Consider the following 18,285-nt stretch of genomic DNA (forward strand, 5'->3'; position numbering starts at 1 on the left):
AGTTTCAATTTTGATATTTTTAGGTCAAACCATTCTTGTCTGTCAGTCATATAATGCAGGTCGATGGTCACTGTCTCAAAACACAAGCACAGAGTCCAAATTAAAACAATTCCCCATCGTCCAAATTAAACAATTCCCCATCGTAAGTACACATTGATGGCCTAAGACACGAAACGAGCGGTTTGTGTGAGAAAACGAACAGTATTTATATCGTTGTTATCTCTTGAACACAGCACACGTCCAAATGATCTGACGGCGCAGGCGGGTATAGATATATAAATAGATGTCGCCTTCGCTACTGCAGTTCATTGGAACGAAACCGTAGCCAAGGCGACATCTATGTATATATCTATACCCGCCCGCGCCGTCAGATCATTTGGACGTGTGCTGTGTTCAAGAGATAACAATGATATAAATACTGTTCGTTTTCTCACACAAACCGCTCGTTTCGTGTCTTAGGCCATCAATGTGTACTTACGATGGGGAATTGTTTAATTTGGACGATGGGGAATTGTTTTAATTTGGACTCTGTGCTTGTGTTTTGAGATAGTGACCATCGACCTGCATTATATGACTGACAGACAAGAACGGTTTGACCTAAAAATATCAAAATTGAAACTACTGCGGAAACAAAGACACCTACATCTTGGATGCCCTTGAGGTAAGCTAAAACATATCAAAAATTAATTTCAAAGTGAACTATCCCTTTAACGGTGTGCTAAAAAAATGAAAATTCTGTCATCTTACTCTCCCTTCTGTCATTTCAAATCTGTATGACTTTCTTATGTGAAAGAATATATTTTGAGAAATGTCTCAGTACATATATTATACAGACAGAAAATGTTGGTAAGCATCATTTTATTTGTGTCGAAAAGAAATCGTTTCACAGACAACTGAAGAAACAGAGAATTCTACATTCCTACTGTGTGAAAACTGAATATTGAAAACTAGAAAAATTGACAAAGTATACAAAAACTTAAACATCAATTGTATTAAGGAAATATTTACATTTTGCTGAAACACTGCATTTTCAATTATTATACGAAAAAGTGCCACATTCAACATCTACATACATTTTTGTCTACTTATGACCAAAAATCTGTATACAGTATGGCTTTATAAAAGTGCAATTTAAAGTCTGAGGTTTGGCTGAGTGAGTACATCAGAAAGAATGCAACAAATAAATGCACAGGTCATGTTTAAGACTGTTACTGTATCACTGTCTTTATAAAAGAATAGTTCACCCGAAAAATGAAGAAACTTAATGTGTCTCAAGCTCCAAAATGGACCAAGGCACCATAAAATTAGTCTACATTACTCTAGCTACGAGTAAGAAATAGACTAAAAGCCATCATTCATTCATAAGTCATAAGATTCATTCATTCATGTATTCATTCATTAGATTTGTTGTTTTATCCTTTTTGGAGCTTGACATGATTGTTATAAACTGTTGTAGGCTACTAAAATAAAAAAGTGTGTCATTGTTTTGAATTTCTCCTGTTTCACAGAAAGACAGGTTTAAACAACATGAGGGTGGACTAAAGTTTCATTTTTGGGTGAACTATTACTTTAACATCTACACAGCAACTATCATGCTTTCTTGCTTTGTCTTTATCTAGTATGTTTACATGCACAATCATACAATGATATTTCTTAATAACGCAACAACAGACCATCCAAACACCTTAAACAATGTTATTTTATCAGATAAAAAAAGGTGAAAGCAAAACCTGATTGCAACACTTACATTTTAAATGTCTATACATTACTGATATTTAGTAATGCTTTTATTCTTTCATCAGCATATGTTGTGCATGCAAACATACTCAATATCATAAATTGAGGTTATAATTATAAGTGGTCCCTTTGTTACCTTTAACACTGCCTCCTCATCCAGACTAACATGTTAAACAAAGCAAAAAATTGTGGGGTTCGGTTTAAGGGTGGCTGAAATCACAGAAATTGAGATATTCCACAAATACCACCCAGACAGCAACATAGTGTCGGCCCACATCTGGTACACTTGGATTCCACACGTTCCAGAACTGGGCCGGATCTGGGCCGACACTATTTTGCTGTCTGGGGTCTTCACCAGCCCACCTCTCACGATAAACTGGGCTACCACATGGCAAAACTGCTGCTCAGACGTCCAGCGACATTCTGAAGTGTTGTACCCTTTGAGCCAACTCTTTGGCAATGTCCTGTGCCTCCTGGACAGCCAATTTGTCAGGGAAGTTCACAGCTGCCTTCTTGGTCACTATGGCCAGTTGCTTGAGATAGGCACACAGCTGAGTGCTCATAGGCACCATTTCCCGGTTGGCTTCTCGAGTTTTCGCTTCACTACACAGAGTGTTGACAAGTCTTTGGCCTACCATAATAATCAGCTTGCTGTGGGAGATGAATTTTTCAGGGGGCTGGCCATCATTCAGACTACTTAAAAACACGCTGATGGCCTTCTGAATGGCTCCAAAATATAGCCGGCAGTGGTCAGAGATGCAAGGCTTCCTGGAGGTTTGGAGTGGACTGGAGGTTGTGCTAACGGGTTGTGGTTTAGAAACCTGTTGAAGACACAATAAATAATGAAATTGTTTAGAAAGTCCAAATCAATATAAGTTTTGAACACAATACTGGGAGCGTCACACGTTTTTACCTGTTTTTTCAAGTTATCACCGTTTTTCTTTTTAAAGCTGCCCTTTGCTGGTTTTGGTTGTTGGTCAAACTCTGTCTTTGTCTGTTGAAAAGCAATAACATTGGTTACAAATATTTAGGCAAACAATATTATTGGTCATGTCTTATAATTTATTCAATGTTATAATACTATTCAAAAGTTTGGGGTCAGTAAGTTTACTTTTATTAGGAATGCATTAATTTGATCAAAAGTGACAGTAAAGACATTTAAAAGGTTGCACAAGATTTCTATTTCAAATAATGTTGAGCACCAAATCAGCATATTAGAATGATTTCAGAAGGATCATGTGACACTAAAGACTGGAGTAATGATGCTGAAAAAATAAATATCATAAAAAAAAAGATCCCACAATATTACTGTTTTTGCTGTATTATTGATCAAATAAATGCAGCCTTGGTGAGCATAAGAGAATTCTTTAAAAAAAATACAATTACCAACTCCAAACTTTTGAAAGTTAGTATATACGAATGATATTGATTTATGGTAAAATGTACATTACATACAAAAATGTAATCATTAGTTGTTGTAGCAGGGATGCAAGATATATCAGTACCATATCAGCAGATATTACAGATTTAAAATAGAAATAATTTATCACGCATGTTAGATGACCCTTGCTGTCATTAATGCAAGTCAAAAGAATAATTTAATAGCACTATTAAATGCTATCTTCAACAAATCTCAAAATGAATATCCATTTTTCATACTGTACATTGCAATGTTGTGATGCTTAAATTCACTTGAAGCATTTACAATGATTGATTTCTTAGTTTTTAGCGTTTTATTTCAAATTTATTTCATTTATTTATATTTCATATATTATTTATTTTATAGCATAAATTTCTAACATAAAACTTTTAAAAATCGTCCATTCATCGGTTATAGGCCATAACATGAAAATAATTATGGGCTAATCGGTATGGATCCCAAATTTAGAGTAATAGCATTTTTGTTATTAATATAACTCCAATTAATGTTAATAAGAGTAGCCTAGTGTGATTTGCTTACCTGAAGTTGCACATAGTCACTGTCATCTATTCCTGAGTCTACCATTGGTTCACGTTTAATTCTCCATTTAGATGAGCCTACATCCTCCACCATGTCTGGTTCCTTAGTCGGCACTCTGAAAAGAAGCTTTCCATTTGCGATCAGGATGGACACCAGTCTCTTCAAATCCTCTGGTACGGTCCGAGCCACCATAACAAACCGCTCCAGGTGGTCAGGCGTCTGGGACTGGCCGGCATCCTGAACTAGCTTGTCCAGCAGCCAGCCCAGATCTCGTAGAGCGCTTGCAGCCTGCTGAAGGATCAAGCCTGAGTCTTCGACGATGGAGAGCTGCTTCAGGAGCCTGGTCTGGAGGTTAGAGTCTGTCAGCCGCTGCGCATTCCCTCTGACATCCAAGGCAAAGTTCAAGAAGCAATTGACGGAGTCAGTCACGTCTTCGGCAGCCGTGCGGATCTTATGGAGGTGCTGTTCCAGGTGCTCTTTGCTCCTCCATCGGCTGCTGACGAACAGCATAAGCTTGGGCACGGATTGGCACACCGCTTCCTGCAGCTCAAGCAACCTGTTGCCAGCTTCCTCCTGTGAAAGCGTGACCTCACGCAAGGGATCGGGTTCCGGAGAACTCAGCATGAAGGAGTCGCAAGAGCTCCTGGAAGAACTGGAAGCCGTGGAGGAAGTGGACACCGTTGAGCTCCTCTGGTGGTCTTTGTTATTTTCATTGTCCATTCTAATCATCCCTTCCACAGGCTGCCTGGATATTGTCCTGTCTCTTGAGGGCCACTGTTGAAGTTGGTCATACATGAGTCCAGGTTTACCCCTGAAGTCAAGGGGTTCGTGGCTCTTAAAAGAGTCCACTTCAGGAAGGCTTTGATGTTTGGGTAACACTACAGGGGTCTCTTTTGGTATAAGGCAAGGTGGGACATCATAGATGCATGCATTTGTTGATTTCCCAGTGTCTGTACAAGATTGCACCACGGGATTGCTCGGTTTGGGGATGTCATAGAGGGGCTGGACGACACCGTGATTCCTTTTAGGCCAATTGTGTGTTGGCAAAGTGTCATAAAGAGGCTTGTTTGAATTAATAGTTTTGGGTGACATGGTTCCGAAATAACCAGGTTCACATCCTTGTTTTTGTGGGAAGAGAGGCACATCATAAATCCATTCAGAGTTAGAGGGTTTCGGCATGGTAATAAAACCACATGGAGGCTTTTGAATATCCTCACTGATGGAGGGTATTGGGATGTCATAACTGGGGTCTTGGGACACTAATGGGTGTATAGTGGCGACCTAAAAGAGAAGCAAAAGTATTGAAGTTTTCAGTTAGAAATGGTTCTGAAATTTCACAAACTGATTTATTTCAGCATTTGTACTGAATCAGGGTTACATCAGTGAAGACTTCTTGAATGTTTTTAATGTGTTTTTATGTGTTGCTGTACAGGCGTTACCATGCCTACTTTTTTCTTGGCTGCAGTTGGGCATCTTGCATTTTGTAGCATTTCATATCTTTTATGACACTCTGTGCTTGACGTCAGTAATGTTTCCCTTTCCAAAGGCTGCCGAGTAGATGGCTTCAAAAGACAAGTTACACAGAAGTTCAATATTATTTTGCAGAGTATTTCTAAATCTGACCATCACTGTCTCTATGAACTTTTGATTGTATAACCAAAAATTACTAGTGTGAAGGTTTTCAAACTTTTCAATTGGGACCCCCAAATAAAAGCACGTTGTGCAAAAAAAATCTTTGTTAAAAAAACTCACACAAATACAATGCATCTCTTTTTTTTAACCTCCTATCAATATTAGATGTATGAACCTGAGGAAATTGTATTTTTTAAATGAAAACTATGATTTATACTGTAAATATTTTCATACTGATAAAACAATAAATTGTGCAAAAAGCAGAATTAAACATTAAAAATGTTTTCTGTAATTTTAAATCTGATTTCTAACTATATCATTTCTACATTTTTATTTATTTTCTGCATTTCACCCTGTTTTCTATTTAAAAAAAAAAAAATCTGCAGACCCCCTTTTCAGCCCTCTAGGGGTCCCTTGACCTCAGTTGGAAAACCCTGGACTAGTGAACAGATTTAAAAAGAAAACCTCAAGAGGACTTACTGTGAACAAGGAGGGTTTTCTCACCGGGCTTGGGACATCATATATTTCTATACCAGTTCTGGGATGAGCAGTTAGAGCCTGAAAAGAGCAAAAATTTATGTCTAGTCACAAAACTAACTCAACAAACAAACAATTCAATACTCTGTGGAGGTGGCAACACGTTCAGTTCAGTTCAGTTCAGTTCAGTTCAGTTCAGTTCAGTTCAGTTCAGTAATACTTTATTAATCCCCAAGGGGAAATTCTTTGTCACAAATTGCACAGTTGCCCACATATATAATAAACAACAATAAATATTGTAAAAACATTTACATTATTTGGATATGTAATAATGAACATATTCATTCAATCTAATGTTCCAATGAACAAGGGAACACATAATAACGAAAGTATTACAAATTAATTTTTAAAACCGGTCAGATTAAACAAATAATGTTGCACAGCAACCAAATATTTAAAAGTTAAAACTAACTAATGGTTCCTGTGCCAGACACTCAGAGGGAAGAATTATAAAGCTTAATGGCCACTGGCAGAAATGACTTCCTGTGGCGCTCACGTGGCCCACTTCTTACTGTGAGAGAGGTGGCAACACGTGGCCCACTTCTTACTGCGAGATGGGACCCTTGAAAGTGCTGTGCACTTTACTCTATTTATGCCCTGTTAACCCAGTTATCTAATTAAAGCCATGTTATAAGCTGCAATAGTAAACTTCTCTCCCCGAAGCAGGAGGGAAGTGGGCAACATTGCCTCACCTATTACACAGTAACTGGCACAGACACTTCTCTCTCTCTTTCTTTCTGTCTTTCTCTCTTCCCCTCTCTCATTCTTTCTCTGGGGTCCTCAGCCCTAGGTTTTCTGGTTGCAGTTAGTGGTGTCTGAAATCTGTCTTTGCTGCTCTTTTATGAGCTCATAAAGCCCCTGTGCTACATACCTGTCCCCGCAGAGAGAGGCCCCTGGTCCCCATCTGTAAACTCTTTGCCAGCAGGGGTTTCCGAGACCTTGCTTGTTGTTTGCCTCAATTCAATGTATGCTAAATCATCTAAATATTCAGATCTGTCTTTTATGATTGCAAAGGTGATATTGCTTATATACAACAGTTCTATAAACAAAGTTAATATTGAGTAACTTAGATTTTTGAAAAATTCTGTCTTTTTTTTTCTTTTTTTTTCTCTGCCAACGAAAATAGTTTCAGGCGAACCGTTGCATGTCTCTGAGACACACTTCAATTTCATTACTAAATGAATCAGTTTTTCAGAATGAAATCCCTTGAATGAATTATTCATTTTTTCTGGTCTTGGACGAATCATTGTTTTTGAATGAATCGGTTGGGTGAATAAATCAATGACTCACTCATAAAGATAATGGCTGCATCTGAAATAGCATACTACTGTATGAGTATGTACTTCTTTTGAATAAGTAAACACTTTGTGACTGTTGAAAAATATGTTATAATATGAATATGTGTAGTATAAATGTAATCTGGGTGTCCTATAGACCTTACTGTATAAAGCTCCGCCCCTTTTAAGAGCTGCGCTCGTTGTGTTCTGTCTTCCGGTTTGTATTTCCACAGAATAAAGGTAAGATCTTACAGATTTATGAATGAACCGCTAGTTTTAAAATCTTCCCGGTCTACTGGCATTTGTTATGACATCCGATTTCAAACATCTTTCCCTAACTCTAAAATAAGTAAATCCACTTCACCAGCTAATTAGCCTACTCTTTGACAGCGATGCCATAGAAATATACAGGGCTACCGCAAAAATGGAAGTTCAAAGACAAAAATCGAAAGATGGCTGCATGCTTGTTCTGGTGCATCTATTCATTCGTCATGTTGTCATTGTCATGTGACCTACCCGCATCATTTGCGTTACTTCCCTGTCAATCACAAATCCTCTCTCATGGCCTCAATACTGTGAATTTAAGAAGTTCCAGTGCTGTTGGGCCAATCAAATTCAAACTCAGGAACTAACTATTGCATAAAACATAAACATGATCCAGTAATAGAAAAGGTGCTGTTGATCCAATGAGAGACTTACTTTATGTGGAGACCTGGTTCCTTCTGGATCCTCTTGTGCCGTGGGTTTATCTGGTGAAGGGTTGGCTTGATGGGGCACTTTATATATTGTATTCATATCTTCATAAATTGGAGTCCCCAGTGGCTTGGTAGCATTTGGAGTTTGATAGATGTTCTGATGGCTATGGTCGCTCAAGAAGTCTCTCTGTGCACTTAAGTTCGCACAAAGTTTCTCAGCCTCTGCTGGGGAAAGAGGAGCCAGGCGGTTCGCTGGTGCCAGGCCCTGACGTCCATGAAGAGAACACCTCCACCAACCGATGCTCCCCGCATTTTTCCCTAGCACTATGATGATGTCACCCTTGCGAAAAGCCAGCTCATCTTCAGTTTCGGCTGTGTTGTCATAGAGAGCTCTGGCATACAGGGTCTGAAGGAAACAGAAGACAGAAGATATGAGAGATTAGTCCCTTATGACAAGTTCTGGTCACACAATGACACACAATGAAGAAGCACCACGGATGGCAGTGCTGTCTTGAAATTGGCTTTGAATAAACAATGGCCTCGTGTGACAAGGATAATGGGCCAGTGCGTAACTAGGCACGACTTGGTAGCCCTGCTGAAAGAATCCATGTGATCCTTGTTCCCTAGTTATCCTCTGACGCTTTGTTCAGATAGGCAGCACAAATCCAATACAAATATATTTTTCTTTGCCAAAATACTTTTTTCTTTGCCTTATTGCAATATTATACTACCAGTATCGATATCATCTTGATAAAATGCTTTTGTTATGTCTATAAATTCAAAACTTTGAGGTCAGTAAGTTTTTATAAGAAATGAATGCTGTTATTATGCAAGGACACATAACAATTTATCAAAAGTGACAGTAAAGACATTTCATGTTACAGAAATGAATTCTAAAAAATGGTATATGTTTCCATAAACATTTTAAGCAACTGTTTTCAACATTGATAATAATAAGAAATGTATCTTGAGCAGCAAATCAGCATATTAGAATGATTTCTGAAGGACCATGTGACACTGGAGACACAGGTAGAGTAAGGATGGAGAATATTTAGCTTGGCCATCACAGGAATAAATTACATTTGAAGATATATTCAAATAGAAAATTTGTTAAAATTGCAATAATATTGCATAATATCACTGTTTTACTGTATTATTGATCAAATAAATACAGCATAAGAGACTTATTTCAAAAACATTTCAAAATATCTTACTGATCCCAAGAATATGTGCATAAGACAGGTGTATGGATGAAAAGCCTTTTTCTATGCTTGGTTTTCGCTTCCTGCAACAATTGTCTTTAGAAAAAAAGGAAACCTCTTCCACACACTTCCCTATATGTCTACATTTTAAAATCCCAAAAATATAACATTTGGGTTTGTGGTCTAGACTGTTTATCGGTGGGAAACAGGTGGGACAATGAATCCATTCAAATCATTTTTAGCATAAATACGAGACTGTAAATTCAATAGCGTTTCCAGAGTTTGATACTCACGTACTTCAGATGTCTGTACAGTTATTTATAAATAGGCCCTCAGACACAAACACAAACACCTGCACCTGCAAATCATACAGTAAACAAGATATTTGATGTGTGTGACATCTGGAGAGCCACTCGCTCAGCACACATCAACACACACACGCGCATAGTATGTGCACACGTCTCTTTAAACCCCGTCCCATGTGCTCACAAATTCCTCAGCAGCAACAGTGCACATTCTTGAAATTAAACATCACGTTCTACAGCACTGGAGCACATTATGGAGGAATACCTTGAATGAACACAGGCTGTTACACAACTCAGATGAACAACAACACATGACAAATTTTCCGTGTCATTATTTATTTAACAAAAATAACTTCAAAATGGAAAAGCAATGGGTGACAAACTAAGTACACCCTATGATTCAATTGCTTGTAAAGCCACTTTTAGCAGCATAGAAGTAATTGCTTTCAGTATGACAGTATCAGTCTCTCACATCATTCTTGGGGAATTTTGGCTCAGTTCACAGAGGTTTGTGGGCACTTGTTTATGCACAGCTCTCTTAAGGTCCCGCGTTTCAGTCGGGTTGAGGTCTGGACTTTCTCTGGGCCAGTGCATCACCTTGATTCTTTTCTTTTTCAGCCATTCTGCTGTAGATTTGCTGGTGTTCTTGTGATCATTGTCCTGTTGCATGGCACAATTTCAGCCAAGCTTTAGCTGTCGGACGCTAGAAACATTTGACTCTAGATTCGAATACTTTGGTATACATTGGTCGACTCAATGACTTCAAGATACCCAGGTCCTGTGGCTACAAAACAAGCCAAAAATCATAACAGTTGGACAGTTGGTATGAGGTGTTTGTGCTAATATGCTGTGTTTAGTTTTCGGTTCGCCTAACTTGTCGTTGTGCATCATGGTCAAACATCTCCACTTTGGTCTCGTCTGTCCAAAGGACATTGTCCCAGAAGTCTTGAGGTTTGTCCAGATGCAACTTTGCAAACCTAAGACGTGCCGCCATGTTCTTTTTAGAGAGAAGAGGCTTTCTCCTGGCAACTCTTCCAAACATGCCATACTTGTCCCATCTTTTTCTAATCGTACTGCCATGAACTTGAACATGAACTGAGGCCTGTAGTCTGAGGTGTAGTTCTTGGGTGTTCCGCCAGAGCATTGCACGGTTTGACCCTGGGGTGAATTTGCTGGGACGTCCACTCCTGGGAAGATTGGCAACTGTCTTGAATGTTTTCCACTTTGAATAACCTTCCTTACTGTGGAATAATGGACTTCAAATTGTTTGGAAATGGTCATATAACCCTTCTCAGATTGATGGCAGCAACAATTGCTTCTCTAAGATCATTGCGGACGTCTTTCCTTCTTGGCTCCAGACCAACAAACTTCCAAAACCTCTGCTTTTATAGAGGCGATCACACATGCTGATGATCAATTAATCAAAGACATTTGATTAGCAGCGCCTATGGAAGCAGTAAGCATTGATGGACTTCAAAACATAAACGGCCATTCACTGCCATTATAAAGCTTGGAAGAGCCAGGACATTTTTTTTTATATATAACTCTGATTGTATTCGTCTGAAAGAAAAATGGCATATACATTATGACTTGAGAGTGAGTAAATAAAGGGGTAATTTTCATTTTTGGGTGAACTAACCCAAACTGACACGGTGCAATATGGTATGTGTTGTTGTTCATCTGAGGTTGTATTTACCTTATTTTAAGATCCGCTGTCGTCCAGATGATTTTCTATTATGTCCTGATACACAAAACCGATTTCAATAGGGTGTCCTTTCTTTTTCACATTTTAATTCAACTTTAACTCACTTTTAATTCACTTTTTCTTTTCTTTTTTGGGAATAAGAAACAAGTGAAAATCATTTGCAGGTGCTGTAAACAGATCTCGTATTTAGCAGAATATTACTTTAACATTTTTGGACTGACTCAGAACCACCCTATAATAACGCTTCAAAATATAAACACCACCCTAATATCACTTCTAAATATAACCGCTAAAATAAATAGCTGTCTGCAGAAATAGGTGACCACCTCCTCTTCATTGCAATGTACATGTATGCATGTGTAGCTGATGTTCAGCTCCCCCACCATACACACACACGCACATGGCAGCCTTCCTTCCTCAAACCTCCACTCCCTGCTGATAAGAGGCAGACACAAGCACTGCCTTAAATGGCTCATGGACAGACTCTCAGTGACAAAGCCTCTATTCAGCCCACATGGATGACAAACCGAGCACCTGTTCCGCTCACAACCCCTGCATCGACTGGAACATGGGCTCTGGTTAACACACGCGGACCACAACAAACCGCAGGCCCTCCTACTCTCAGCCACACAGACCAAAGGGCCTGCGGCTTGTGCCAGCATGCTTTGTGTGTGCATGGGAACTTAGCTGCAAATGAGAACAAACTCAAAGTTGCACTCAACATACTTTAAAGTAGTTATAGCGTGATGTGGTTTTGCCAGCATTCAAAATAAGATATGTATTTCTTGTGGTTATGTGTGTCATCTATATATCTTCATGAGCACATTGATACTGATATAAATCTTATAGAGAATGTGTTCATTTTAATCAAAAGCAAAAGAAAAATAGCAGGGGTTTCAGAACATCTACAATGATTAATATGCCTAGTTTGCATAAAAGGATGCAAGTTTGCACTGAAAGGCATTTAAAATGACAATTTTTGTGATGTTTCTAATGTTACTTAATATGCAGAGAAAACTGCGCTGGAAGAAAATAATGTTGGATTTAATTTAAAACATTTGTAAATGTCACAAACAATTGCAAAGAAACTTTAAGTAACAAACTTATTAAACGTGACATTTAATCCAAAAATCTTTGTTTTATTTGCAACTTTGAAAATTCATTTTTTAAAGGAGTAAGTTATCCGTAGTTTGGGAGGATAGATATGCACACGTAGATGGCGCTCCACACATGTCGATGCGTCCGCCATCTTGGAACGGCTAACATTTCAGATGCTCGTCAAACAGTAAAAATCAATGAGATTTCCAAGATGCCACAATATCACACAGCCTCTGGTTGTAAAAACCACTGAGAATTAAATTCCCGAAGAAATAGGATAACCTTTCGGTTTGTGTTTTTATATGTATTAACTCAATATTACAGGTTTTTAAACTATGGTAACTTTTTAATGTCATGTTAGCTAACGCCTTTGTCTTGTATTGTGTCAGTTTGGCAAAATCCTCTGCTTAAATCTATTGTAGTATATAGATATTTATACAAGCATATAACTACGGTTGCAGACGCACAATCAATTTGCTCTCGAGTGTTCACCGACCGGCTTTGACCCTGGCAGACGTATAGCGCTTACATATAGCGGTCCATAGAAACAGCAGCTAACGAGGCATCTATGTAGGTGTGTGTATATACATATATATATCTTGTTTAATTATTGTTCTGTTTGTGTTTGAGCATCTTGACCTGCCTGACATAGCAACACTGGCTCAACCAATGGAGTGAGTGTGGGGCGGGGCTATCCGTTTGCCCAGCCAATGGATGACTGGGAGATTGTTCAAGAAAAGCATTATTTTTGCCATTATGTTTTGTGATGCTAATAGCACGAAAATTATTTATTTATTCATACTTTTTAACATAATTCTGCAAAAAAAAAAAATAGCTTTGAACACTGTTCACAATGTTTCCTACAACGAAGTAGTCTAACCAGCAGATTTTTGTGCTCAAATACTGTGCTGAAATGGTGTGGCTGTTTATTAAATTTGCCCCTGGTGTGTATGACCGTACACGTCTTAAAAGGGAAGATTGCTGAGTGTGTACATTTCTAAGTTTGTGTTTGGAGTATGCGCGTGTGTACAGTGGGAAAGGAGGTCAAATTCAGATGGGATTCCTGCACACGCCTGCTTGTGCGGATCAGACTCGGACAGCTGGCCTCAGCTCTCAAGAAGCAGCTGTCTCTCTCCTTCATGTCTCACACCGAGATGAAAACTGCTATACCATGCTGTGCTGTAACATATTGATCTATATTTGTAGGTTTTTAACAGTATTTATTGCACAATTTACTGGGAAACTTGATTTTGATTGGTTAATCGCAGCTATATTTTTCTAAAAAGCTAAAAATATATATCTATTTGATTTTTTTTTCCTTTTTGATGACAAACTACTGTATATATTTATTCTTTTTTTTTTTTTTAAGAAATTAGGGAATTTATAATGTTGTTGTAAAAGATATCTATTTAAAATAATTACTTTTAAAAATAAAAATCAGTTTCCACAAAAACATTGAGCAGCACAACTTTTTCAACATTAATGATAAGAAATTTTACTAGATCACCCTGTTGAGTTTATTGACTTGCTGACTGTACATTATATCTTACTTATTACGTTAGGCTCCTTCCACAATGACCAAAACTCAGAATGAAATTGAGATTCATTACTCAAGAGAACTACATACATTCCTTTGAACAAGATGTTCTGCAATTTCGAAGTAATCTTAAGTGTACGCTTCTACAGAAAGAAAGTGTTTGCCATTCTGTGAAATGTGACGTACTGTGTGAAAATGGCTTCTCATTCACTTTAACCTCTCAACCCACGGGGATGAAGGGTGGAAAACCTGTGTCAAACCAGCACTTCACAGCAGATGATTAGGTACAAGACAACAATGCTAGCTGTCCGTGGAATGACGTATACACAGACGTCAGATCTTTTCATCTTTACAACTTCCTAATGCAATATCTATTAACTCTTTAACTGTGAAAAACAAAAGATGATATTTGAAAGAAAATTTTAACCAGTTGTGTCCATACAATGAAAGTCAGTGGGGTCCAAACAACAATGGATACATGGATAAAACCCCGCAGAAACATTTTTCACCTTTCATGTTTCAAAGAAGAAAAAAGTGAACTTTGTCTTTAATTACACACATATTTGAGACTGCTGTTGATTAGACAAAGTGGTCCATATTTCAGAAGAATATTTTCTCTAGGATTGACAGGATTGCTTTGCAGTAAATATTTGCAGTGCGCACACAGGGTCACTGGCACAGGCAATGAGAGTGTATCTCTTCATAGGGACAGGAAGCTGCCTTGTTAAGTTGATATATTAGACTTTCCCACACAATGTAGGGCATCTGAGATGTGCTTCATGCAAATTGTCCACTCAAGAAAAATCCCACATGCTTTCCAAGCACTTAAATGTAAGTGAAATTACTGGATTTAAATATACGAGCTTGATAAAAAAAAAATCACTCTAGAGGAAAATTTCAGATGGCACTTAGAGGCTTTTGCATCTGAACTCTTCATATACATGTATATGTATATGTATATGTATATGTATATATATATATATAAACATACAATTATTATTATTTACTTTTTTAAAGAAATTACGACATTACAAAAGATATCTATAAATAATTACTGTAAAAAAAAAATGTATCACGGTTTCCACAAAAATACAAGCAGAACAACTGTTTTCAAAATTGATAAGAAATTTTACTTTTAATTTTACTATCTCTGAAGATAGTACTATGACTATGATAGTATACTGACTATGCTGGGCTTGTCCGATGATTTAGTCCGCTAAACTCAGTCCCTTTCTTACAGTTGACTGCAAGCTTGCATTCAGATCTGCTTCCATCCAATCAAAAAGATGATTGAACCAAGTCCCCATTAATCAACGTTCGTTTTTACAACTTAAAAAAAAACATTTAACAGTAAATGAGAGTGCTACCGTAAACTTAGTTTAGGTTAGTGATATCTGGATAGGTCATGGTAAGGCATTGGTAAGAAGTAGGTCAGTGAACATGAATCCCCCACTCTTTGTATCTATACATCGTCTGTCTTGCTATTTCCTTTCTCACAACAATGATGATGATGATATCATATTCAAACCTCTTGTTTCTCAGAGACGACTTCCTGCGACCCATCGACTCACATGACTCTTATTTATTTATTTTTTCCAGGGAGGATATAGGAGCTAATAATGACTGACTGACTGATGTTTAGATATGAGTTTCCATATGAGTGAGTGAAATCATCACTATCAGTCACACTAGCTTAAAGTTCCCCTTTTGTAAATTTGAGTGTTTTGAAATTGATGCATCACAGGAAATGTCATACATCTACCCAATGCAATGATTAGACGATTCAAGATAAAGATAAACAGCAGATTACCCCAGTCGTGATTATGATATATTGTAAATAAAGGGTTAGGGTTGATGAGGACTGATGAGTGGAATGGATGAGTGGATGAGTGTCTTTTTCTTTTTTAGAAGCCAATTTCCTGACCCTTCATGTCTTCTGCTTTTTTATGCATACATGTTGTCGCCACATTTTGGCGTCTTTAGGCAACATCAAGCTTAAGTCACCAAGCGTTTGCAGATCCATTTCCCCAAATTCAGAGTGAGTTTTAGTTGTTTAGCCAGCACTATTTCTGTTCTTGTGTTAAATTTAGACAAATGTGAACATGCATGACAAATGAAGAATTATAGAACTTATAGAATTATAAGTTCTATCTTATGGTATTTTATTTTAAATAGTGTAAGTACAACTTGCAAAAAGTAACCTAATAATATGCTGATTAAACTATTTTTATTGAAAAGGAAGTTTAAAGTCCCCCTTAAGTCAATAATCTTAAAACTCATCCTTGATCACCAAAATTACATATTTAAATGGGTTTTTTTTCTGTGAAAAACAAATTCTTCATGCCTTAAAATAGCTTGAATGTAACTACACCCTTGCTTCATTTCGCATACCTGGAACAATGAGTATGCAAATTAGCCCCGCCTCCACTCGCGTCAGCTCAGAGATTCACTCGGTTAACTTACTGAGGTAAATGCTGCACAAATGGTATCGCTCTTTACAACGTCGGACACACAATGGTAATTCAAATGATTAGCCTTTTGCTTGACTATGTTATCAAACAGCTAATAGTGAGTTGCTAATGTAATGTTACATGAACCATGTTTCCGTTAGTCAGACCCGCTTTGAACAACTCAGAACGTCAGTGGAGAAAGGCATATAGTTCATCGTAATATACATCATACACACGCTATATTGCTAGCCTAAATCCACCCGATTTTTGCTAAAAGCCTGCTGGCACGTACGTGATTGGTTTCAAGGTAGTTTGTGACGTAAGAAACACCAGCGATTTCAAACCGTCTTTAGATCACTGCAGTTTTTAAGAGAAAATACTCAACAATGGTGTTAACATGAATTTGCACATGGTTTGTCTTAAAGCATATTAAAAACACCACATAGACACATAAACAACATTAAAAACTTGATTTTCACCACAGGGGGAGTTTTGGTACTAGTTTTGGTAGAAGGAAATCAAGTTTCCACAAATAATTTAGGGTCATAACCATTTGGTAAAGGACCTATCTATAAGATATAGCCTAGATTGTGTAAAGAATACAACATTTTCATATTTTAATCTCTTGTTGGTAGTGTGGGTCATAGAATCAGAATCTGTGGGTGTGATTTTGAAACACATTGTCGTGATTTTGAAACACATCGCAGATGAGTAAAATACACTAAATAAGGAAGAGCGCAAAATTGGCCAAAAGGTCAAATGAGGGAGAAACTTTAACTTTAACAACCATTAAAGTAGTTTTGGTAAGAATTTTGTGTTACACTTTATTTTAAGGTGTCATTGTTACAGTGTAATTATATATTTAAGTACTGTGTAATATTAATTAACAACATGTACTTACTATAGGGTTAGGGTAGGATTAGGATTTAGTTGCATGTAATTATGCATAATTTACTGTTATTACTATGGTAAGTACATGTTACATATGCAACAAGGACACTGTAAAAAAGTGTTACCGGATTTTTTTTGTTTGACTTTTATTCAGCAAAGATGCATTAAGTTTCTCAAAAGTGACAGAGAAGACATTTGTAATATGTGACCCTGGATCACAAAACCAGTCTTATGTTGCACGGGTATATTTGTGGCAATAGCCAACAAAACATTGTATGGGTCAAAATTATAGATTTGACTTTTATGCCATAAATCATTAGGATATGAAGGATATGAACATGGATCATGTTCCATGAAGATATTTGGTAAATTTCCCATCTTAAATATATAAAACGTTTATTTTTGTGAATGGATGCAGCACTATCGCCAATAGAAATGGACAACTTTAAAGGCGATTTTCTCAATATTTAGATTTTTCTGTACCCTCAGATTCCAGATTTTCAAATAGTTGTATCTCGGCCAAATATTGTCCTATCCTAACAAACCATACATCAATGGAAAGATTATGTATTCGGCTTTCAGGTGATGTATAAATCTCAATAAAAATAAAAAAAACACATAAGACTGGTTTTGTGGTCCAGGGTCACATATTACAAAAGATTTCTATTTCAAATAAATGCTGTTTTTTCAGCAAAGCATTCTAAAAAAAAAAAAAAAAAAATTCACGGTTTCCACAAAAATATGAAGCAGCATGTTTTCGACTGATAATAATAATAATAATAATAATAATAAGAAATATTTCTTAAAAGCAGCAAATCAGCATATTAGAGTGATTTCGGAAGGATCATGTGACACTGAAGACTGGAATAATGATGCTGAAAATTCAGGAATAAATTACATTGTAAAATATATTAAAATTGAAAAAAAGTTATTTTTAAACTGTAAAAAAATATTACGCGTATGAAGGAGTGAACCGCAGCTGGGTTTGGAAGTGACAAATAAAGACCAGCAGTCCAACGCAAAGCTCTTCACCATACAAAAACAGCATCAGATGACCACAGAAAAATATGCTCATATTGAGCAGGGACTTTCTTCACTAAGAATAGTAAAAGTGCTAATTTCATCCCCCATCAAACCTGTTACCTCTCCAACTTAACTCAAACCTATTTTCAAAAGAAGAGAGGATGTTACCGACAGCCATAAAGTGCCATTCTCTTCCTTTCACTCTCAGGGTTAGCGGCATCGCGTTACACGGCACC

The 18,285-nt window shown here is 37.3% G+C and overlaps 1 protein-coding gene across 1 annotated transcript in view; it reads right to left on the reverse strand.

The window, feature by feature from the left end:
• Positions 1 to 841: 841 nt before the first annotated feature.
• cass4 (Cas scaffold protein family member 4) overlaps positions 842 to 18,285 on the reverse strand; it is an 18,732-nt gene continuing 1,288 nt past the window's right edge. The window contains exons 2-7 of the mRNA XM_084394435.1: positions 7,843 to 8,244; positions 5,810 to 5,887; positions 5,146 to 5,259; positions 3,698 to 4,978; positions 2,651 to 2,731; positions 842 to 2,558 (exon numbers count right to left, since the gene is read on the reverse strand). Coding sequence (XP_084250561.1) covers positions 2,142 to 2,558; positions 2,651 to 2,731; positions 3,698 to 4,978; positions 5,146 to 5,259; positions 5,810 to 5,887; positions 7,843 to 8,244 — 2,373 coding nt within the window. The 3' untranslated portion in view covers positions 842 to 2,141. The remainder of the gene's footprint in view (positions 2,559 to 2,650; positions 2,732 to 3,697; positions 4,979 to 5,145; positions 5,260 to 5,809; positions 5,888 to 7,842; positions 8,245 to 18,285) is intronic.

Source organism: Rutilus rutilus (assembly GCF_951802725.1).
Source record: "Rutilus rutilus genome assembly, chromosome: 22".
Classification (NCBI taxonomy): domain Eukaryota; kingdom Metazoa; phylum Chordata; class Actinopteri; order Cypriniformes; family Leuciscidae; genus Rutilus; species Rutilus rutilus.